This window comes from Antechinus flavipes, chromosome 3 (assembly GCF_016432865.1).
Source record: "Antechinus flavipes isolate AdamAnt ecotype Samford, QLD, Australia chromosome 3, AdamAnt_v2, whole genome shotgun sequence".
Taxonomy (NCBI): Eukaryota; Metazoa; Chordata; class Mammalia; order Dasyuromorphia; family Dasyuridae; genus Antechinus; species Antechinus flavipes.
Window position 1 is genome coordinate 448452441 of NC_067400.1, and position 25886 is coordinate 448478326.

Below are 25886 nucleotides of genomic sequence, written 5' to 3' on the forward strand. Positions count from 1 at the left end.
TTCCATTTTTCTGGATTTTTTTCCCTCTTCCATGGTTTTTCTCTTTTGTTCTGATTTTTCTTTCCCAACATGATTCATAAAACAATATGCAATAAAAATAAATGAATTAAAAAAAAAAAGATTTGGATCAATTGTCTTGTCAGAGCAGATTCACATTTTTCTGGCTGCCTTGGTACTGATGTGGAACAGCTAGTGTACAGTATGAGCCTTCAATATTCAATCCAGCACACAGATATAGCAGTGTTCTATCTTTCTTTGCAGTGCTTGGGAGTGATGGTAACTGTTGATTCTAAGGCAAAAAAGCTGTCGTAACAGGTTTTAAGTGAAGATCTTCCCAAGCTAATCACTGATAATATTGTATCTGATCTGATTCTGATTTACACCAGGAATATAAAAATCTCTTAATTTTTCTAGGACTATCCAAAGAGAAGAAAAAACAATTGCTTTTCTGAGAATTGGAAGTAGCCTTCTAAATCAGGTCCTGATTTCAAAAAACTGTTATCAAGATTAGTCATAGGGGACAATAAAACCAGTGATCTCCGGTATTTGTAGACAAAGACCAACATGTAGGCAACAAGCAAAAACAGAGTTGATCTTATGAGTATCACTGAAATTTTTTCTTCATCCAATAAGAGACCACAACTTTACTGATAGAATCAGTACAAATTTCAAATCAAGTTGCATTTAACTTTCTCTGAAACACTGAAAAAAATGTCCCTGTCTCCGAATTGTTACAACTTCAACTTCATAACAGCTTATTATTACTGTTGTTCTTTAGGGCTCAGACATTTAGAAACACTGGCTTGGAACATGACCAATTCTATGTCCTTAATTTCTGTATTTCTAATACAGTTGCTATTAGCGAATTTCCTATATTATTGAGGTAATTTCACCCTGAACTTTGAATTTTTCAGCAGCAGCTAGTTATGTTTGCTGAGAAAGCTCCTTAATCTTGTCTTCTTCAAAGATTATGTATTGGTACCTGAAGCTGGGCTCTTGTAGACATCTGGTTTTGTGATGACAGGATATTCTAAGATTCTGGATGGTTATTCCAGTAACCCCCATCATTTGTTGAAATCCCAGTTTGGAAACATTCTTCCACACTTCCTTTTTACTTAGATTTAGTTTTGCTTTACTGACTGATTCACTGATGATTTCAAAACCTACTGCCAGCTGGAACTCTGACAAGATTGCCCTGTAGAATCCTGGTCCTCAAGCTCTAGTATTGATCCATCACTATCAGATTCTGTTTCAGACACTGAATCAGTCTGGGCCTATGGCAATACTTGCTCTGTGACCAGAATGATTTCTGCTGCTTCACGAGGCATTTTCTGAGAGGAACATAGATTCAAGATAATTGCATAAAAAGATCTCATCACTGAAATTTGTTACAGAAATCATGAGAGTAATATGACTCTGGATAGGCATACCTTTATTCAAAAGAAACAGAGGAAATAAATAAGTATATATGGGGAGAGAGAAATCTTAAGATAAATTCACATTAAAAAAATCTAAGAACAAGACAGAAGAAGTAATAGTAAAGATACATATAAAGAAAAAGAGAAGTGATTGTCATCAAAGTTCACTAGATGATAGTAAACTGGGCAGAAAGAAAGGCAAAAAAAAAAAAAAAAAAAAAAAAAAAAAAAGGAGCTCAAAAAACAGATCACAATTCTGCCATAAAAGCATAATACAGTATAGATGGGAGACTTCAATTATCTATCCATCACTAGATTTCTCTCTGCAGAGTTATTTATTTCTTGCCATTACTATTCATTAACTATGACAAATTCATTTTTCAAAAGATGAAAGGACCAAAAAGGGAAATTCTAAACTGTATCTGATTTTTAGCAGCAGGAAAAAAACAGGTTGTTAGAATGGAAATGGTAAGAATCTTACAATCACTCCTCAAAGGATTTAGGAGAGAAGAAACAAAAGTTAAGAAACAAAAGGTATAGTCTATGAACTCTAGATTTTTGGGAAACAGATTTGAAAAGGTTCCCAAAAAAAGATAAATAGGATCCTATGTCAAAATTTCAATAATAAAAGTTAGTCTATACTGAACTGATGCTGAATGAAATGAGCAGGACCAGAAGATCATTATATACTTCAACAACAATACTATGTGATGATCAATTCTGATGGATGTGGCCCTCTTCAACAATGAGATGAACCAAATCAGTTCCAATAGAGCAGTAATGAATTGAATCAGCTACATCCAGGGAAAGAACTCTGGGAGATGACTATGAACCACTACATAGAATTCCCAATCCCTCTACTTTTGTCTGCCTGCATTTTTTATTTCTTTTACAGGCTAATTGTACACTATTTCAAAGTCCAATTTTTTTTATACAGCAAAATAACTGTTTGGACATGTATACATATATTGTATTTAACTTACACTTTAACATATTTAACATGTATTGGTCAACCTGCCATATGGGGGAAAGGGGGGGGGGGGGAGGAAGAAGGGAAAAAGTTGGAACAAAAGGATTTGCAACTGTCAATGCTGAAAAATTACCTATGCACATATCTTGTAAATAAAAAGCTATAATAATAATAAAAAAAAGAATAAACTGAGAGACCAAGAATAAAAAAATAAAATAAAATAAAAAGAAAGTTAGTCTAGGAAACTAAATTCTAAGGAAATGAAGATAAACAATTCAAACCAGAAAAAAAAAAAAAGAGAGAGAGAGAGAGAGAGAGAATTGTCTAAAGAGAGCCAAATGGCTAAACGGAAACTCACCAACCAATTCAGATTTTTGTAAAGATACAAACAAAAGAGTAATGTGGACACAAGTAATAACAAATAAATATAAGTGCGGAATGATTGATTCTATTTTGGGGGAAAAAAGCAGTCAAAAGTGTTCAGTCTAAGAATTAGCAAATGGTGGCAAGAGAAATAAACATCCACAAAGGATGTTAGATTTTTGCCTTTTTATTTTCAATTATTATTAAAGAGAAGAATGATAAAAAAGAATAGAACTATTATTTGAAGAGAATTATATGAAGATAGGTAACAACAGAAAAAAGGCGCAGCTGCTTAATTATTTTACTTCTATTTTCTCTGTCAAGGCTAATAATTAAAAACACCAGAACAAAAATGGATAACAGTAAGCTGATAGCCATGATAAGGAAGGAGATAGTAATAGAGTACCTAGTTGTCCTTGATGAACTCCAGTCATTTGATCCAGATGAACTATTTCTTCAGATACTGAAAAAACTAAGAGATGTGACTAAGTCATTCTCAGTTTTGTCTGAAAGATTATGGAAAATAGCAGAGGTACCACTCAAGTGGAAGTGAAGAAATGTACCAATCCCCTCTCCCCCAAAAAAAGAGAGGGAGAAGTGGATGCACACAAATGAACAGTCAAAAAATACAGGCGAACTGAGTTTGATTTCAATTCCCTGGAAAATTTTACCATAGACATTTAATTTAATGGAATAGTTAATGAAATCTAGCCAAGAGAGGTGTTGATTACAAAGAACCATCATAATTTCATCCAAGACAGAGCATGCCAAATGAACCCTGTTTCCTTTTTTTCTACAATTATTATCATTATCCTGCACATCATGTAGTTTGCCAACTATAGATTTTACTAGACTTTACTTTACATAAAGAATTTCATACTTTTCTTGTGGAGAAATATACACTGGATGCTAATACAGTTAAGAAGGATTTGGGATTGACTGAATGCCACATTCAAAGAACAGTTCCCCCAAGCCCAGAGGAATAGGTAAGCAGGAGCCCAGAACTGGAATCTTTAACTTTTTTCAAGTCATAGACCATCTGGCTGTCTGAAGATGCTGCTAGATACTTTCTTTTTTATGTTTTAAAATACACAAAATAAAATACAAAGGATTCCAAAAGCAACCAATTATTTGGAAACATAGTTGTTGGGTTTTTTTTTTTTTTTAATCTCATCGGACCCCACCTTAAAAGCCTCAGTCATGGAGATTGTCCATATTCCTAAATGATGGCTCCAACACCTCAAGGCAGAACTACTGAGCAATATAATTCATCAATAAATCTCTATAACCCTAAGGCTAGAAAAAACCCCAAATTAGCCTATTACTCTCCTACTTAGCAAATGACTTCCAAAGATTACTTCTTCAGGTCTCAGAGTCTCATCTTCCTCAATTCTATCCCCTGAATGGCCCTTGATGTCGGTGTTGAAGGAAAAGTCAACTAACTAACCCAAAGTAACAGCTAATATTCTGAGGTAGAATTTGAACTCAGCACTTTTCCCTTTATATCAAAGCTTCTTAAATTGTGGATCACTACCCCAAATGGGGTACTGTTAAATGAATGTAGGTGAAATTACAATTTCTCATCAGTAAATATTTGATTTGTATACTTATTTTATAAACCTACATGCCCCCCGCCACAAAACTTTTAGAAGTCTTGCATTATATCATCTACCGCTTCATATGTAAAAAACATTATCCTCACAAAAGAGGCTTGTTTACCTCCTCTTTCTCCTGTGATACTTTGTAGACTTCTACTTTCTCTTCTCTCATTTACATCTCAACCTTTTGCATTCTGGTCTCCAACTTTGTGAATCATCACAAAACACTCACTCCAAAATTACCAAAGATTTTTTAATTGTCAAGTCTGATAATCTTTCACTGCCTTCTTTGCAGCATTTGAGACTGCTAACTACCATGAATTAACTACTACATTCTGATATACTTCTCTTACCAACACCACTCCTTTGGTACTCATTATCCATATTTGTCCCTTAACTGGGGCAGCGAAATTGGCAGAGTGGATAGAGTGCCAGGTGCCAGTCAGGAAGACTTGAATTTATATTTGGTTTCAAGTAACTTAAACATTTGGACTTCAAATACAAGCTGACTGATCCTAGGCAAATCACGGAAATCCTGTTTGCCTCAGTTTCCCCATCTTTAAAAATGAGAAATTATTCCAATATCTGTGTCAAGATAACCCCAAATGGGGTCACAAAGAGACATGACTAAAATGCTTGAATAGAAATAATGATTGGCATTTGAAGAAATTAATTTGGATAATGAAATCACATTGCTTACAGATAGCTAAACATTTATTAAGTGTTTACTATATCAGGTACTGTGCTAATTGTCAAAAGATTCAGATTTGTCGGTTATTCTTCCCCTTAATGAACTGACACAGTCTATCCCTGAGTCGAACACAACTAAAAAGTTACTGACCAACAACTAAGTTTATTCCAAGGCTCTATCTTGGTCACTTTTCTCTTACTATACTCATTCATTTGGTGACCTTATCAGAATCTAGGTTCAATTATCTCTTTACATTTATTACTATAAGCTCTATATATCCAGCCCCATTTTCTTCTATCTCACATAATCTACCACCTGTGCAACATTTAAAACTGAATGACTTATAGAAATTTTGAACTCAATATGTCTAAAAAAGAATTATTTTAAATGCCACATTAATTTTCTTTTTAAATTCCAAGAGACTTAAGTATCAGGGAACTGTAAGAGGGAGATAAGAGACAGTAAGGCCAGACAGGTCAAACCACCACCACCACCACCACCACCACCACCATTGTCTGATCCTTATTTCTACTCAGAGATATTAGAGACAGTCCCAGACTCTGCCCCCCAAAGATGTGAAAATAAGCAACTAGACTTATTTCCACTCCAGCCTTCACAGTCACCAGTGAGGGGAAAATACATTTTGGAGAAGTACAGCCTATCATCTTAAGAACAACTATCAACAACTGGAACTATCATATATCTAGGGCAGACAGAAGAAGAGATCTACCTCTTATGGATAGCATTCTGGGGAAAGTGGTAGTGGTGAACCCTCTCCTGTGCATCCAATAAAGAGCAAGTTTAGAAGCAAATAAAATCTATATGGCTTGGGACCTAGGAATAAAGAAAAGCCTTATTCCAGATTCTAATCTAATCTGAAGCTTGCAAAGGAATAACTATATTAGGAATTTCAATTCAAAGGAAAATTTATAGTTCTATTTTTCCAAACAAGCAGAGCCTTTTAACTGACTTGATAATAGCTGAATCCAGACCCAAATTCAGTTGAGAAACTTACATAATTGAGACCATGATAGCAGAAATCAGACTTTCTCCTGGCCTGGAACAGATCATTTTAAGAGCATTGAAAGCTTGCTGGTTTCCAGCCAGAGCTGCCTCTGAAGGCATGGAACAACACAATACTCAATAACTTAAGAAAGTAGCAGCACGAACATTTCAGATATCGCCTCCAGAAGTGTGCAAAACCTGATTCTAACAAGAGTCCAAAGTCAAAAAGCAGGTTAGAAAAAGAAGCAAATGAAAAAAAAAAGGAATTCTACAAAAAACTATTGTGGTGACATGAATAGTCAAGACACAAAAACAGAAGACAATGGCTCAAAAATATCTGCAAAAAAAGCTTCAAAGAAAAACACGATTACAAATTCAAGTTGAAATTCTAAAAGAAACTCTTACTTCAGCATGAGTTTTAGAAAGAAGAAAAAAATGATTTTATAAATGAAATGCAAGCATCAGAAGAAAAAGTGGAGGAAATGAACTATGGAAGATTTGGAAAGAGAATTAACTAACTAGTACAAGGGTTATCCTCTTATGGATGTTTTTTAACTTGCATAAAAGGTATCCGAGAAACAAACTTTCTGAAAATTAGAATAAACCAAAAAGAAGCCAATAACATCAAAAGAAAATGAGAATTATTAAAATAAAGTCAAAAAACAGAAACAAAAATGTAAGTTATCTCATAGGAAAAAAAAAAAAAAGCCCAACAAAAACACCATCTAAATCAGTAAAAAATTGAAAACAAATTTTAGAATCACTTAACTACCTGAAAGTCTTGACCAGAAAGCAGAGTCTAGGTCTAACATTTTAAAGCTAATTAAAATTCTCTCTCCCTCCTTCTCTCCTTCTCCCTCCCTCCCCACTACCCCTTGCCGCCCGCAACTCTCTGACTCTCCCTCTTTCTCTGTCATAAAGAATAAGTCTTAAGCCTTTCTATTTTCTGATTCAACCCTGAAATTTGGGGGGGGAGGTGTGTGTGTGTGCGTGTGTGTGTGTGTGTGTGTGTGTGTGTGTGTGTTTTTAAATGAAAGTAGGGAAAGAATTTACCTACTTCATAAATTTAAGCAGCAATATTCCAAGCAAAGACAATGGTGCGACCTAAACCTTACAACTCTATGACTCTTGAGTTATAAAATGTTAAGCATTGGTACTATAACTTACATTTTTAAGAACTACAACATTCTATGACAAAATAAATTATTTATCTTAAAAACAAATGCATAAAAAAACTTACTGCTGCACTACAGCCTGGGAAATTGAAAAAAGTATCAGGCCCATGTCTCTGTGGCATCTGATTAAGGACTGACAGCAATTTAACCGCATGTCTTGGCTGAGGAAACAATAAAATAGAAGAAATGTCAGTGCAGCCATACAGTAATAGTTTCTCACATGCCATATTAGCCAAAAGACCACTTTCCAACTAAACAGTAAATTAATTTTAAATCAGTTGCTAAAATTTCTTTTAGAAAAAACATTCAATTAACATTAAAAATTTAAGTTTATAGCTCTCTAGAGACAATTTATTGAATCACAAGCACTAATGCACCGATACTTAAAACATCTCTTATTACAGCTTACCCAGATTCCACTTTCTCCTCGAAGCATGCTGAACAAAAGCTTCAACTCCTTGACAGTGATGCTGTAGCTTGCAAGAACCCCCAACATATCAACTAGGAGATCTTCAAAGGAAAATAAAGTTATTCTGAACTTTATTTGAAAATCAGAATTAGTCAAAGCAATATTTTTATAACAGAGAAAATATTTTCACAAAAAAGTTTCATTAACAAATTTTAACATGAATACCTATAAACCTTTACCATAACAATATTCATTTACTGAATAACCATTCTAAAAAATAGGAAAATTAAAGGCAATAATTCAGACATCAAGGAATGATTTATTATGTATATTAATTTTTTTCATTACAAATTATGTCTAAAAGGGGTTTCTAGAAGATTAATATTAAAACTGTCCTCTCTGAGCATATACCATCTATTATAGGGAGAAATGTATTAGAACTATTATTGATAACAGGGTTTTAACCTGAAAAATACCCAAGTGAATAACCAAAAATTAACTATGTAACATGTACAACTTCTTTTCTAAAGTAATGATATGCTCTTAACATTATGTCTATGTATAATCCAATTTCTTCATGTCCAAAAACCACAAAAATATTCCAATAATTACATCCATGAAGTTCCTTTAACTACATGGTATATATCATAAGCTAATCAAATAATGAAAAAAATTATACATTCATATCTGTACATCTCAAATGCCCTTAAAATTTATTAGAATTTATTTTACATGCACATAAACTCTGAAAAACTGCTAATAGTGCTTAATTAGATTAAACAATAAATATTATCTAAAAACTCTACCAGTAATCATATCTCTTCATATATAATTTGGGAGCATGTTAATAATATTTTTATTGTGTACGTAAATGGCTGAAGATTGAACTGTTTCATATTCAACCATTTTCATATCAACAAATGACTGACTTTTACATGAACATATACAAAGCACATATTTGAGAATGGAAAATGATTAAGGAAATCTTAATGGGATAATGAAAGAGTTTCTACAAAGTTTAATCTTTCAAAATACAAATGAAAGTTGAGTCTTCATCCCCTGAGCTACTCAAATAATACAATCTGGAATCTTTTACTGAAGTACTTTAAAAATCATGGCTAATGTGAGATAGTATTCGTCAATACATGTAGAATAATGAAAGAGTAGTTTTGAAGTCTTCTTTCTAAAATCATCCAATTTGATAATTACTACAAAAGTGTGAAAGGTAGTAAATGAATAGTTACTGAAAAGTTTAATTTCATTTTCAAATATGAATCTCTCTCTGTATATAATAGAAGTGAAATTTGCATAAAGAAAAAAATGTTCCCTTAATTTAGCCATCAATACTTTTAAAGAAACTGAACTTTTCTCTCCTCTCCTAAAGGATGTTGCACACCAAGGCAGATACTATTGCTATTACATTTATCAGTTAAAGTATATTTATTTCTTAACAAATATATTTTAAAAGTATACTAAATGGGGTAGAAAAGTTAGAGGTCTAAGTTTGAGTTCAAGTTTTCAATACTTACTATCTGTGTGACTGGACAAATCTTTTAACCTCTCTGAGTCTCAATTTTGTTATATCACAAGGTTGCTATAAGTAAAATACTTATGTCATAAGCATTACATAAATGCTATTTACTATTTCCTTCAGATTTCAGTCTCTGATAAAATCAACAATGTAACAGAATAAAACAAGAAAACTTTCTGGAAAGTACAGGACAGACAAGAGGGAGGAAATGGGGATGGTAAATAAATCAACAAGCTTTATTATATAGAATTAAGCTATATCAGAATGTGAACTTCTGTAATGCTATCAACTTAATCTTGAACAGGAAAAGCCTGTCAAACATTAATGAAGCAACAGTAACCTAAAAACCATGCTGTTTCATTTCAATGATAACTCCATAGTCCTTAAAGAGAAAAAAAAATTTTTTTGAAACTAAACTTTTATTTGCAAAAATCAAATGATATCACGCAAAACCGGCAAAAATGCCAGTTTACACACAATAACTTTGTGATAAATTTTAGAATATCCTGAGAATAAAATGCCATGTTTTCCTTTCATCAAATGATTGTTTATATTTGGTATTTAACTGGCCATCGCTTATTCCTTTCACTTTATCAATGATGAGCATAAAAAAGAAGAGATTTTTAATTATCTTAAATACAAGTATGTATATCCACTTGAAAGAAATCAGAAGCTAGTTCACTATTAATAAGCTAAAAACTTTTCAGTAAAGCAAACTTTTTAATTAAAACAACTCAGCATCTTCTTATTTTTCTATCAAATATTATGTTGTCCAAATATATAATCTCCTCATGAAATGAATTGAAATCACAAAGGAAACTGGAATTATACAGTCTATATCTGACATACAAAATATTATTTATACCCAATTTCTACAAAGGATTTGGGAATTTAAAAATATAAAATGTTATATAAAACATAATTTAAAACAACAATATAAAGCAAATAAGATAGAATCTTTCATATAAAAGGAGATAAACATTAGATTCAGAGGAAAAATATAAAGTCAAAAAAATACTTATCATTTTAAAACATCATTGGGAAATGAAAAGAGATTACAAAATTATTCTTTTTCTTCTATAAGAGAATTTCACTAGATTACCATGAAGAAAGGAAGAAGAATCCTGAACATTTATTAATAATTATTTTAAGTTCAATGGATCATTATCAAAGTCTGAAACTAACAATAAATAAATAAAATAAATTGTAAATGTTTTAATTTTTCCTAAACTTAAAAGAAACAAGATCTTTCTAATACAGGTGAAAAAGATATTTAGAGAGTCATTTATGCACTTTCAAGCTTTTAAGGAAGTTATACAATGTGCTAATGCAGAAACCATCTGCTTAAAATATATATCTGTCTGAGCACTTCTCAGACTCCTTGGTTGGGTCATTCTCCATATATGACTCCATACATCACCCTCTCCCCCCTCTCCCCCCCCCACACACTTTGAACCTAATGTTAACTTCTCAAGGATCCTATACTCTCTTTTTTCTCTATATTCTCTTGGTGACCTCATCAATTCTCCTGGTTTCAATTATCTTTACAGAATTAACTTCCAAATCTATACAAAGCTCATTTGTTTTCTCAATTCTAGTCTCACATTACCAACTACCTACTATACATATCCATTAGATATCTTGTCATCATTTCAAACTCAAACATATTTAAAAGAAGTCAATATCTTCCCTTCCCTTCCAAAAAATATCCCCATCTGGAAATTTCCTATTTCTGTTGAAGATACAAGTGCTCAAGTTAACATGGTTCTCATTCTCTTTCTCAACTCTTCACTCTACTTTATTCCATATATCCAAGTCAACTGTCAAGTCTTGTCAAATTTTTCTTTCCATATTTGACACAGCCATCACTTCAGTTCAGATCCACGTTTCACTCCATGTATTAGAGTGGTTTCCTAATCAGTCTCCCTGCCTCAATATTATTCTCTCTCCCTTCTATTCACCTGACAGTCACCAAAGTGTTATGCAAAATCAGTTTTTATCATAATATTCCCTTATTCAAATATTATTGGATATAGAATCAAAAATTAACTCCTCTTTTTGCCACTCAAAAATGTTCAAATCCTATTTCCAAACTCTCTTTCATGACTTATCAAACACTCTATATTCCAGCCAAAGTTGCTTTCTTGTAGCTCCTTACATATGATATTCCATCTCCAGAGTCCATTACTTCACAAAGTGTTCCCATATGCCCAAGTTGCATTCCCTCCATACGTCTATCCCTTTTACAATCTCTAGTTTCCTTCAAAGCAGATCAGACTTTTATCTGTGACATTTCTTGGTCCCAACAACTACTTTTAACTCCAAACTTGTATTGTTTTTGTTCATATTTTATATAGATTATCTGTACATGTTGTATCCCTGATAAAACAGAAATTTCATGAGAATAGAGACGATTTCATTTTTGTCTTTCTATCCCAAGTGTTTAGTACTGGACCTACACAAAGAAAATACCTAAGAAATGACTGATGACTGCTTATACTGAAGAAAGAAGACAGTGATGTCCAAAAGAGTTCAACTCATGTCTTCGTTAATGATAAGAATGTTCTAGGAGAAGCTTGATAAATATTGTTATAAAATAATTTGTATGTTGTAAGATTCAATTCTATTTAAAAAAAAAAACACTGAAATAGTAAGCTTGTTGCAAAAAAATTTGTTTCATGACTGATCAGAATAAAAATAGTTAACACTGATATTGCACCTTAGATTTTCCAATTATTACAACTAAAGTTTCTTATCTGATCTTCATAACAAATATATGAAATAAATAAATAAATGTATGTGTTTATGTATTTATATAAATTATCCCCATTTTATGGATGTGGAAAAGAACTCAGAGATTATGTGAATTATACATGATCATATGACTTATAAAGTATAAGAGAAAAGATTTAAAGTGAGGTCTCTCCTAACTTCAAGTCCAACACTCTCACTACACTACCTTATCTCTCAATTATATGTTATATATTGAATTACAATGAATATTGAAAGGCAGGTTGGTAGGATGAAAATTACAATACTGAGAGTAAATAAAACTAGAAGAGCAAAAGATTATGTGTCCTTAATTAAGGAGTATCAACAATTCACTTACATCACCAAATTATTCAAAGTCTAATAAAGAAAATGCTTTCAATTTCATGATATCCTTTAAAAATAAAATGTAAATATTATTCCATATATTTCAGGAGAATGCATAATTTTAAGTAGCAAAATCAATGTGTTTGAGTCTTCATGAATGTTAAAATAACACATTTCTCATGTGAACTCATACCTGCAATCATGTCATCTACAGTACTCATTTTCAGCAATACTTGCTCAATTAAGCCAACTTCTGTGCTGGTCTGCAAATTACGGACACTTTTTCGTAGAATGGCAGTAAACATACTCCAAATTTCTGCTTGGCATGTTACATCACAATGCTCCAAAAGTTCTGACATGCATGTTATACTCTCAGCATCCTGGATTATAAAGTTCATCTCCAAATCGAATTCCCCACCAACAAGCTGAAAAGAAAAATAAAAACTATTACTCAGAATGTACATCATCTGACACTACTCCCCAAAATATCATAGTTCATTAATAGATGAGAGCTGGAATGAAATAAAAAGGCCAGTATAATCTCCTAATTTTACAGATGCAAAACTGGCAAAGCTACGATTTTGGATCAAATCCTAGATCCATTTTACTGCACCACACTATAACACCTTATTATAAGAAACCATTAAAAATGTATTTGGTTCATTAGTTCATATACAAATAGCAACTGCCAATCAAGTTTGCTGAACTTACTATTACATTTAAGCATCAAAATGGAATGACTTCCCTGTATCCTAAAAAAGCTACATTATTTTTTAAAGTTCCTGTATGTCTTACAATTTACAAGAAGGTTTGTTTAATATCACAATGTCATTAAAACTATTAAAATGTAATAAAAAATAAATTATAAAAATTATCAATGGAATAACATATCTCCAGAAATAGGTCCATTTTGTAATTTCTATCTTCTACTTTTTTTCTTTTGTAGTAAAATTAAAAAAAAAAAAAAAAAAGATATTTCAGAGTCACAAATGCAAACAAATTGATACTGGGAAAAAAAAAAAAAGAAAATCCTTAAAAGGGAAATATAATATTATTTTAATAAGTATTATTATTATTATTTTTTTGCTGAGGCAATTGGGGTTAAGTGGGGGTAAGTAACTTGCCCCGGGTCACACAGCCAGGAAGTTTTTAAGTGTCTGAGGTCATATTTGAACTCAGGTCCAACTGATTTCAGGGCTGGTACTCTATCCACTACACCAACTAGCTGCACCTAACTTAAGTACTTTTTAAAAAATTCTTAAACCTATGATTTACTGTCACATTTTACATCTGATCTTGAAACTTCATAAAATAATGTGCTCCTAAACACTAATCTGATTTTGCTCAAACTGTAATTGCCTGATAGCAGCCCTTTTTTTTAATGCTGAGAGCCCAATATTTTCATATAAGTAACACTGTTTTTCACACCAAAAAAGTCCACTGAAAAATATTCCAATGTTTTATAAATATTATTTCAAGGCCTTAGCTTTTTCTGTCTTCATTATTTTTTAACTCTTCCTTTTTGCCTAAATCTGCCTAGTTACATAATGTTTCCTTTCTGCAAATTCCCATTTTCCAAATTCTCCTGATATACCCTTTTATTTCTTCTTCCCTATTTCTCCCGCCTCCTACAAATTTTCCTCGGCTCTATAACATTTCAATTTTTTGCTGCTGCTACTGCTACTATTATTGCTGCCACTGCTATTTCCTGGGGCTCTCCTTCCACCCATCAACTAGAGAATGGCTGAATTGTGCTTTGTGATTATGATGTTACATTATATTCTTCAAGAAATGATAAGCAGGTTACACTCAGAAAAACCTGGAAAGTCCTCCATAAGCTCATGCAAAGTGAAACAACCTGTGTACAAAACACGAGCAATGTTGTGGGATGGTCAGCTATAAATGACTTTGCTACTTTCAGCAATACAATGCAAATGATCCAAGACTATTTTGAAGGACTAGTGAAAAATGCTATCCATACCCAGAAAGAGAACTGATTGTGTCTAAATACAGACTGAAGCATATTTTGGTGGTTTGGCTTTTGAAAAAAAATTTTTTTGAGTTTTTTTTGGAGGGAGGAGGAGGGGAGGTTGGGGAGAGAGACTGTTCTTTCACAAAGTCACTTTTATGGAAATGTTTGGCATAACCTCACATATGCCTTCTCAATGGGGAAGGAGGAAAGGAGAGAATCTGGAACAGAAGAGGTTTTTTTTTTTAAATGTAAAAAAAACTATTTTATATGTGACTGAAGAAAAATAAAATTTAAATTAAATTAAACTTTTAAAAGGAGCTATTCTTTTCAAATTCTTCCTCATTTAAAACATTTTATGTTTTATGTTTATGTTTATGACTGGATGCCCATCAATTGGAGAATGGCTGGGTAAACTGTGGTATATGAATGTTATGGAATATTATTGTTCTGTAAGAAATGACCAACAGGATGAATACAGAGAGGCTTGGAGAGACCTACATGGACTGATGCTAAGTGAGATGAGCAGAACCAGGAGATCATTATACACTTCGACAATGATATTGTATGAGGATGTATTCTGATGGAAGTGGATTTCTATGACAAAGAGACCTAACTGAGTTTCAATGGATAAATGATGGACAGAAACAGCTACACCCAAAGAAGGAATACTGGGAAACGAATGTGAAATATTTGCATTTTTGATTTTCTTCCCAAGTTATTTTTACCTTCTGAATCCAATTCTCCCTGTGCAACAGGAGAACTGTTTGGTTCTGCAAATATGTATTATATCTAGGATATACTGCAACATATTTAACATATATATAGGACTGCTTGCCATCTTGGGGGGGGGGGGGGGTGGAGGGAGGGAGGGGAAAAAACGAAACATAAGCGAGTGCAAGGAAAATGTTGTAAAAAATTACCCTGGCATGGATTCTGTCAATACAAAGTTATTATTAAATAAAATAAAATTTTTTTTAAAAAAAGTTTATGTTTATGATAATGATAGCCTTAGCCACTGATTTTTAAATATTCTCAAATTTTGTGTCCACAATTTTCTTCCCTTAACAAAAAATTCAAAACAAATATGTTTTAATTAAAAAGGTACGATTATAAACTTTACTGGATATTAAGTGAACAAGATGAGGTGAGATCTTTCAAGACAGCTGTGAAAATCGAGTAAGGCTTCATCTATTTCAGAGTTTGAGTAGGCCTGAAGGACTTTAAGTATTGAGTCAAGGGCATACCTAAGTCCCCTTTCTGCTATCCTCCCATGACATCAGTCTCCCTATTTTGTTATGCCACAGTTCTCTTTAACTGTCCTGACTTTCCCTGTCTCAGTTTCCTTACCTGTTCTGTCTCAGTCTCTTATAAATTAGCAAGATAAAAGAGTAGATCTCCTGACTCTTTTATGGATTTACAATATTCCTTTAGAATATTCCAAGATAACCCACGATATCTTTACTTCTTTGTCTCCGGATTTTTTAGGGTTTTATGGCTTCCCCTCCCTGATAAAAACTTTCCCTCCCTTTCTCTTCTTTGTCTCCAAAAAGGTATTTAAGAAGTTGGGGTTCCTCCATTCATGGCTGGAGAATGGCGTCTGGCAACTGTATGCTGGACGCTGGATTCTTTGGGTCCTCCAGCCCTGGGACCAATATGGATTCCTTGGTCCCAGTATACTTATCTCTGTCTGACTGGATAATCTGAGACGAGAGTCCTGTCCAGTCAATCTTACTCTCCCATTAATAAAAATATTAAAACTCTCTAATCTCTCTCCTGCCTCAGTTTCTCCGGCATTACAATTTGGAGGTCCCACCGAGATAATAGAAACTGAGAACTGGATTAGAGATTAGAGATCTCTCGGTCTCCACCTAGGCCTGAGGGGGGCTCAGGACCTGGGTCTGTTCCTTGAGAAAAGACCAGCACTCCTAGGAAAAGGAAGCGGTTCTTCAGCCTCAGTCCAGCCTACAGTGGACAACAAAATCGATTCGGCATTTGATTCGGCATTCGGGAGAGTAAGTCTGTCTGGGTACCTTTTGGGGTACCATCTGGTTCTGGTTCTGGTTCTGTTCTGGTCTGTTGCTAGCAACCTGTGGTCTCAGAATAAATACCGACAGGTTTAAAAATTCTGAGACGGGTATTTTCTGGGAAGCTGGAAAACATCCTCTGGGTATATGGTATATGTTATATGTTTGTTTAATGTTGTAACTGTGTAGTCTGTGATGTGTGTTCTATGTTCTGTGTGATTTGTTTGTCTGTTATGTTGTTGGTTGAAAATTTTTAAGAACAACGTTGCAACTGTGCTTAGTAAATTGGAGCTCCACGTGTGTCTCTGTGTGTCTGTGTTAAAATTTAGTAAGCTTGTAAGAGATAAGAATTCAGCCTATGTTGCAGGCTTAGAAAATATCAGCAGCCTGTGAGAAAAAGGGAGAAAAGGGAGAGAAAGGAAGAAATAAAAAAAAAAGGAAATGAAAAAATAGATTGAAAGGGATTAGAAAGTTTGGAAAGTTAATATACAGCAGTATGCTAACATTTAAAGGAAAGAAGTTTGAATGGAATATCTAGGCATTCTCTGTGAAGGCAGAGAAAAGCACTAAATGGGTTTGGAAGTTCACAGAAACCCCTTTGGATTCTGGAATGGGAAAAGGGAATTCAAGGTGAAAGAAACCTCTCTCTGGGGGTGGAGGTCTTGGAAACAGCCCCTAGTCTGTTTGCTGATTTAAGAGCTTTGTTAAGTTTTAAGAACAATGATTAAGGAAAATTTGCTTGTGATTTAAAAAATTTTTTTAAGGAAAAGCCTACTAGAGTAAAGAGCAATAAAATTCAAGTTTAGCCTTGCCTGGGCAATAAAAAGCTCTGAAGATGCTAATTTATAAGAGACTGAGACAGAACAGGTAAGGAAACTGAAACAGGCAAAGTCAGGACAGTTAAAGAGAACTGTGGCATAACAATTTCAGTCAAATATGGCCAACTATGTACATATTGGTCAAGTTCAATTTCTTGGGTAGTTCCCACGTTTAGAATGTAAGATCCTCAGCCAATGAGGATGAGGGTCAGTGGTGGGAGGGGGTTTTTGCGGGATTTAAAGTGTTAACCCTGCCCCAGAAAGTGATTCCTCCTTCTAACTGTCTGCAGGAGGGGTGGAAGCCTTTATCTCAAGAATGTATAATAAACTTTGCTTTGCTTCTAGAGATCTCTCCAGCTTTTTTTATTAATGGTGACCCCTCACTATTTCTGAACCACACAAAATCACCTGTGACAATTCACCTTAACAAAATCTAATAATCCTTTGATTACAAATCTTGTACATGCCAATATTAACCACAACTGAAAAACATTATGGAAAAATATTGGTAGATAGATATACTTTTTTATATAAACAAAAGACATTCAGTCCAATACAAATGAACTGCAAGATCTTGAGCAAGTTATTTAACTTCATCTATAAAATGTGCGGGCTGGGCTTAAAAATTGTTTTAAAGTTCTAAAATTCTATGCCTAAATTAAAATGTAATATTCTCTGAAAAAAAAAGTTTCTATTCAGTGAATCCAATTTTTTATTCTACTACTGATCTCCATTAAAAATTTAGAAAAAAATCACTTCAATTGATTGGCAATCAGTATTAACTATGCCCTCTAAACAACACAATAACAGCCCTTCTGAGTCTTCATTCATAATCCTAATGAATGGTTAAATGGTTAAAAATCCATTACCTTATGTACATTTTTAATAAGTATTTATAGAATGAGGTACTTAATTGAACTACGTAGTCTAGTCCTCACCTAAAAGGCATATAGTCTGTCACTAAAACCAACGAAAAGGATTATGCTTTAAAAAGACTTAATCTGTGAATAAAATAAAACCTCAGCTATAACATACTTTATTCCTATCCAGGCATATTCTAAACTCAAAATTCCCCACTGGGGGGAAGAAGGGGAGGAAAGAGGAGGAGGGTTCACACCAAACTAAATTAACAATATCAAAAAGTTGTAGGAAATGGATTTCTATCTGTAAGAAATGGGTTTCTGTGTTTGCCATCACTAGAACTTTCTCCAACATGTCCTACAAACTTTTTATGCTAGATCTCAAATTCGCATACCCTGGGTCCTTGTAACCTCTCCCTTTGATGGCAAAGTTCTTCCCAGAATCTCCATTTTAAAAGTACATCCAAGGTAGTATCTTCGTTGCTTTCCAGATATATTCCTTATTCTTCTAGACTTTGTCTAACATGCCACCAAACCTTGTACCACTATTTTTCCAACTTATTAATTCCATGTTTTCTTTTTCCACTAGAATATAATCTCCTTGAGATTAGAAATTATTTTTTTTTCTGCTTGTATCTGTATTCCCAGACTTCAGTGTTGTGCCAAAAAAAAAAAAAAAAAAAAAAAAAAAAAAAAAAAAAAAAGCCAGGTTCTTTTAAAATAAAAGCTAGCTGACTTACATACAAGTTTTCCATTTCCATCTTATCCATGGGTGAAAAACAAGCAGGAAACAATTTCTCCCTCCACTTATAAAACTCCCAGGACTCAAAGCTAAAGCTAATATTACATATATTTTAATAATAGCTTTTTACTTTCAAAGTATATGCAGTGATAGTTTTTATCATTCACTTTTGCAAAACCTTGTGTTCCAAATTTTTTCTCTCCTTGCCCCTCACCTCCTTCCCTTGACAGCAAGTAATCCAATATATGTTAAACATATGCAATTCATGTATATATATTCCACAATTATCATGCTGCATAAGAAAAACCAGATCAAAAGGAAAAAAATGAAAGAAAATAAGCAAGCAAAACAACAGTAAAAGTAAAAATATTGTGATCCACATTCCATCCCTATAATCCTCTCTTGGATGCAGGTGGCTCTATCACAAGCCTATCAGAATTTGTTTGAATCACCTCATTATTGAAAAAGAGCCATGTCCATTACAGTTTAATCATCACATAATCTTGTTGTGGCTATGTACAATGTTCTTATGGTTCTACTTACTTCATTTAGCATCAATTCTTGTAAGACTTTCCAGGTTTTTCAGAAATCATCCTGCTGATTGTTTCTTATAGAACAATAATATTCCATAACATTCATATACCATAACTTATTCAGCCACTCTCCAACTGATAGACATCCACTCAGTTTCCAATTCCTTGCCACTACAAAAATGGCTGCTACAAACATTATTACACATGTGGATCCCTTTCCCCCTTTTAATAATCTCTTTGGGAGAAACAGACCCAATAGAGAAACCGCCAAAGGGTATTCACAGTTTGATAACCCTTTGGGCATAGTTCCAAATTGCTCTCCAGAATGGGTGGATAAGTTCACAACTCTACCAATTACTCATTAGTATCCCAATTTTACCACATCCCCCTCCAACATTCATCATTATCTTTTCCTGTCATCTTAGCCAATCTCAAAAGTGTGTAGTGGTATCTCAGAGTTGTCTTAATTTGCATTTCTCTGCTCAATAATAATTTAGAACATTTTTTCAAATGATTAGAAATGGTTTTGATTTCTTCATTTGAAAATTGTTCACAACCTTTGAGTGTTTATCAATTGTAGAATGGCTTGTATTTTTATAAATGAGTCAATACTCTATATATTTTAGAAATAAGGCCTTTATCAGAACCGTTGGATGTAAAATCCCGCTCCCCCTCTCAGTTTCTACTTTCTTTCTAATCCTGTCTCATTGGTTTTATTTGTACAAAAACTTTTAAACTTAATATAATCAAAATTATCCATTTTGCATTTTATCATGTACTTTATAGTTCTTCTTTGGCTGTAAATTCCTTCCTTCTTCACAAACCTGAGAGGCAGAGTATTCTTTATTCTTCTAATTTGATAAAGCTAATTTTTTAGTATTAAAAGTTCACATACACAGTGAACTAATTAGGGATTTGCTTTGTGGGGGGGGAGCCTTGGGTACTTCACACCATTTGAAACGTGATTTCTATGAGAAAAAGTATGATTAATATTAAGCAACTTAATTACATATAAGCTATCAGAACACAAATGTGTTCATTGACTAGGGACTGCTTGTACTAAAACTATTTTAAAACAACATAGCATACAAAGCATGCTTCTCTGCCTAGCTCTCATTGTTATGAACATAACTAAACTGAATTAGAGCCTCTATTCTCTCCATGCTATCTCTAAGTGTCTAGTTTAATTGTCAACATTTAATTATTTGCAGATAATATCCAAATCTACATAACCAGCTATGGTCACCCTTCTGAGATAGTCATACAACTTCAACTACCTAATGAAAATTCAAAATATGCCCCAAAGTAAATTTATTATTTAAAAATTTCCTATTTCCAAACTTCACTTTTTCTGTCAGTTGCCAGCATCCTTCTGGTCATCAAGATTTGCAACTCTGCTAACATTACAAATACAATTTGTGGCCCCTACAAAATATCTCTTACATCCAGCCCCATTTCTCTATATACACAAAGATACAACATCAGAAACTGGAGGGAAAGGAGATAATTAGGGGATAAAATCAAAAGATTCTAGGGGGAGAGGAAAGAGTAAAAGAGAGATCATGATGAGTGAGAAGGAAAAAAAAGGTCTGAATAACTTCTTTGGTAAATGAGACATGAAGTTAATCAACACAGGAAAAAAAAGTGTCTTGCAACTATAAACTGCTAAGTATTTTTTTTTTTTTTTTAACAGATAAGACCTTTTCCTATTTGATCATTCTGGGATATTGATATAGCTGGATAAAAGGATATACAAGTTAAAAAACTTTCTGTTTATAAATCCTAATTGCTTTCTAGAATGGTTGTACCCATTTATATATTCACCAACATTAAATCAATGTGTCTGTTTTCCCACAATCCCTCTAATATGCATCACTTTTCCTTTTTTTTTTTTTATCATATTTGCACATATGGAGAGAGATAGAATCTCAGAATTGCTCTAATTTTCTTTTTTTTTTTTTAATTAATCAGTTAAAAACCATTAGAGACTGTGTGTTGGGCAGGCAATGTGTTGAGATAGGGAAGGGGGGGAGAGAGAGAAGAAAGTAGAGAGGGAAGGAAGGAGGAAGGGAGGGAAGGAGGGAGAGAGGGAGGAGAGGAGACAGAGAGACAGGGAAGGATGGAGGGAGGGAGGCAGGCAAGTCACTTAACTCCAATTGCCTCAGCAAAAAAAACCTGAACATAATACAATTATAGTTTTATTTATAATCCCATCTGTTCTTTTGTACATAGAATGGTCATATTAGTTAGGCAATGTTTGTAAAGTTAATAAAAATGTCCCAAAAAGTATTATAAAAAGCCTCTCAATCCCCTAAATTCATTTCAATGTGAAAAATAAATCCCACAATTGATCTTTCTGCTCCTAAATAATAGGAAAAAACATATTGAGTATAAGTATATTACTGAACTTGGCAAATGAAAAGGCTTAAATGGAAGAAATCAGGTTTCTACTCTATTTCTAACAGTAGATGTGACCATGGAAAATGTCAGCTAGGCATCCTACTTTGAGATTCTGTGATACCATCTTCCCAGATAACCCTCTACCGGAACAGGAATCTCCTCTATAATGTAACTGAAAAATGGCTATCTTCTTCCAAGATCTCAAGTGAGAAGGAACCAGCCCACTTCACAGTGGGACAGCTCCAATCACCAGGAAGTTTCTCTAGACTCCTACATTTTTCTCTCCCCAATTTGTATTCATTGTTCTTCATTTTTTCTCCTTAAGCTATATATAATAATAAGTCTAATTCTATTCTTCATGAAAACTTACCAAAAAACCTAAAAAGATTGGCATCACATCCCTTCTTCTCTCCTGCCTAAACATCTATTTCCTCAAATTGTTTTAATATGGCATGAACTTAAGGCCCTTTAGAATCTTTAATTGCCTACTGCAGCCATTATTGTCCTACCAATATGCTTCCCAAAATGTGAATCTGAAAGGGAACACAACATTCTAGATGTGAACTGAGACTTATTTTCCTCATCTCAAATGAGAAAATTGAATGAGGTGGCTCTCTAAGGTCCCTTTGAGATCGACAATCCTGTGAATAAATGTCACTATCTCTAGGACAACCTATGGAAGGTTGGAAAATAAATCTCTTTAATTCCTTTCAATTTCCCTGAGGCAGTTCCAAATGTTGTAATCATAAATTCAAGAATTTTGATGTATCCCAAATCAATCCAACTAAGAAATAAAATAACATTCAACTTTCAAGAATCCTAGAGATCTTTTAACTTCATTTTAACTTCACAATGTCCACAATATAAATGTATTGGTTATGTATCATTATCAAAATTTTAACACTGACTCTCTATTCTATTATACTTCTCAGGAGACTGGTTGATAAGAAGAAACTTCTTCCCTCAACCACCATATTCATCACATTATTCTGGTACCCAAGAATCTAAAGTAACTATTTATTCCCTATCATAATAAATTCAAATCCTTTTATTAGACTTGCCCAAGGTTAAAGGCAAAGATTGGATCTTAGCTAATTTTTCTCTCTGACATCAAAGTACCCTACATAGGGTTGGAAACTCAATAAATGCTTATTGAATTTTGTTTTTATTAAAAGAAACATATAAAGTGAGTGCAAATTAACATACTACAATAAAATCTACATGAGAAGAGGATGTTGAAAAGGGTGTAGTTATAGTGACTGAAGTTTATCAGGGAGAAAGCTTGCTGAATATGAAAACTTTGTAAAGTCAAATGAAGAAAGAACTAGGGCTTTTTTAGTAGTATGCATGGCAAATAAAGTTATTAAAAATTGTGACAGGCAGATCAAGTTGATAAAATCAGGGAATCCAGGGCATAGAATAATGAGAGTGACTTTGGATGAGATAAGAATCTTAAGGTGACACAGAAAGTGAGTACTAGTATATTAACAGCAATAATAATATCTAACATTTATATAACACTTAACTAGATTTACAACACATTTTACAAATATTTTATTTGATCTTCACAATAACTTTAAAAGTGAAATATTACCCCAGATAAGTTAATTGAAACAAACCAAAGTTAAGGGACTTCTCCAAGATCATGTGGCTAGGAGGTGTCTGAGCCTAGATTTAAAGTCAGCTCTTTCTAATCCCAAATTCAGCATACTTTCTACTATGCCTCCTAACTGACTCCTGACAGAAATAGATTAAAAAGAGGAAAGAGAAAAGGTTTGGTTTTGGACAAGTCTGATGTACTTACCAATAGAATTTGAAAACATTCTGAAGACAGCTAAAGAGATACATCCATAAAACTCAGAAAAGATGCTAGAACTGTATAGCAATCAAACCTCAGTAAATGCAGCAGTGAAAGTTGAAAACAAAAAGAATAGATAAGACTGCTTAAGAAGAAAATACAGGAGAAAAAAACACTATAAAACCAAATGAAGAATCTTCAGGCACCCAAAGACAGAAACATAAAAAAGAGAAGCCAGAGAAAAAGAAAAAGAAAAAATGACAAGCAGAGAAGAAGCACAGAGATGTACAAAGGAAAGATAAAATACTTTTTAAAACTTTTTTAAACATTAAAATGTTTACATTCCTATGTGAAAAGATGATATATGTAACTACTGAGAGCTATATCTTTGTGTGGCTCTCTTCAACAATGAGATGATTCAAAACAGTTCCAATTGTTTAGTAATGAAGAAAGTCATCTAGATCCAGAGAGAGGACTCTGAGAAATGAGTGTGGACACAACATAGCATTTTCACTCTTTTTGGTATTGTTTGCTTGCATTTTTGTTTTCCTTCTCAGGTTTTTTCCTTTCTTTCCAGATCCAATTTTTCTTACGCAGCAAAATAACTATATAAATATGGATACATATATTGGATTTAGCATATATTTTAACATATTTAACATATCTTGGACTACCTGCCATGTAGGGGAGGGGATGGGGGGAAGGAGGGGAAATTTTGGAAAAGAAGGTTTTCCAAGAGTCAATGTTGAAAAATTACCCATGTATATGTTTTGTAAATAAAGAGCATAATAAAAAAATTTTTAAACTGTATTTGTTAGGATAGTATATATTTAGAGGGTGTTGGCATAAATTGACTTTACTATAATGATATAAAAAAAAGAAACTAAGGGTGGAAATGGTATTGTACTGGAAGAAGAGGAAAAGGCAAGTAAAATGGAGTAATATTACATGAAGAGGCAAAAAAGACTTATAGTTGAGGGGGGAAAGGGAGAAGGTGAGCATTGTTTGAATCTCAATTTCATTGGATTTAGCTCAAGAAGGCAATATCATACATATTTAGTTTGATATAGAAACTTGTCTGATTAAATGGGAAAGTAGGAGGGAAAGGGGGGAAAGAAAGTGGAAGGCTAATGGAAGGGAAGACAGAAATAGAAGGGAAAATGGATAAGAAGGGAGAGCCTGAAAAAAGGAAGGGCAGATTGAGGGAAGTGGGGGAGAGAATCAAAATACTGGTGAAGAGGGAAAGGAAAGAGAAAAGTATAAAGGGAAAAATAGAATGGCAGAAAACACAGTTAGTGATTTCAATTGCAAATAAAATAGAAGCAGATAGCAAACTGGATTAAAACTCAGAATCCTACAGTTTGTTATTTACAAGAAACCCATTTGAAGCAGGGAGATACATACAGAGTAAAAATAAAAGGCTAGAGGCAGATTCTATTATGCTTTAGCTGAAATAAAAATAGCAAGGATAGTGATCCTGATCTCAGATCAAGCCAAAAAAAAAAAAAAAAAAAAAAGGTCCAATCAAAAGAGATAAGGAAGGAAGCTACATCTTGCTAATGCATACTACGGAAGTGATATTAATGCTAAACATATGTACCAAATGGTATAGCATCCAAATTCCTAGAGAAGTTAAGGGAGCTGCAAAAAGAAATAGATAGCAAAACTAAACTAGTTGGAGAGCTCAACCTGGCTCTATCAGAACTAGATAAATCAAACCACAAAACAAACAAACCAAAAACAAAACCAAAAACAAAAACAAACAAACAAACAAACAAAACAAACCTCAAGGAACAAAGAGAATTTTAGAAAAGTTAAGCAAGATAGACCTTTGGAGAAAATTGAATGGGGACAAAAAGGAAAATAGATTTTGGAATCTTTCATCCTGCCAAGAAAGGCAAGCTAATTGACCAGAGATAAGGGGCTAGCATTGCAATTCTGCCCAGAAATGTTTATTTTGAGAATAGGAGGAACTTGTTCTCATGATTTTCTATGCCCAAAAGAAATGGTACTATCAAGGCATGGGGCAACCTATAGCACAAACACAGAAATTGCTTTTTGTTCACACTCTCTTTACTTATTCTACCCAAGCATCATTTCCCTTAAGTCCTTAACTAGATTCCAAATCTTCTTAAGAGATCTATACCTATTACCAAATTATTCTTTGATCTGCATTTTCTGAATGTCCAGTCTTTGTAGCAAACTAAACATTATTCCAAACTGGATAATCAGTTCCATATACCTCCTTTTTCTCTATTAGGACACAAACACTTATTGTACATACTTCTCTGTGGCCAGTCAAGCCTCTATAATTCTATAATTTAACAAGCATCAAAATTAATTGTTTGTGGGCTTTCCCAGTAATATTAATCCAAATCTTAACCAAATGTTCCCTTCCTAAAACCTATTGCAGCAGAGGAGTAGTTTTAATAACTGTCCTCTTCACAGGATTGATAGAAACCTTACAGGAAACCCACTCAGAT

The 25886-nt window shown here is 33.4% G+C and overlaps 1 protein-coding gene across 1 annotated transcript in view; it reads right to left on the reverse strand.

Annotated features, from left to right (window-relative positions):
• Window positions 1-25886, reverse strand: part of NBEA (neurobeachin) — a 754131-nt gene that overhangs the window by 657219 nt on the left and 71026 nt on the right. Inside the window, exons 2-4 of the mRNA XM_051986470.1 lie at window positions 12450-12681; window positions 7630-7730; window positions 7286-7381 (exon numbers count right to left, since the gene is read on the reverse strand). Of these exons, the coding sequence (XP_051842430.1) occupies window positions 7286-7381; window positions 7630-7730; window positions 12450-12681 (429 nt within the window). The remainder of the gene's footprint in view (window positions 1-7285; window positions 7382-7629; window positions 7731-12449; window positions 12682-25886) is intronic.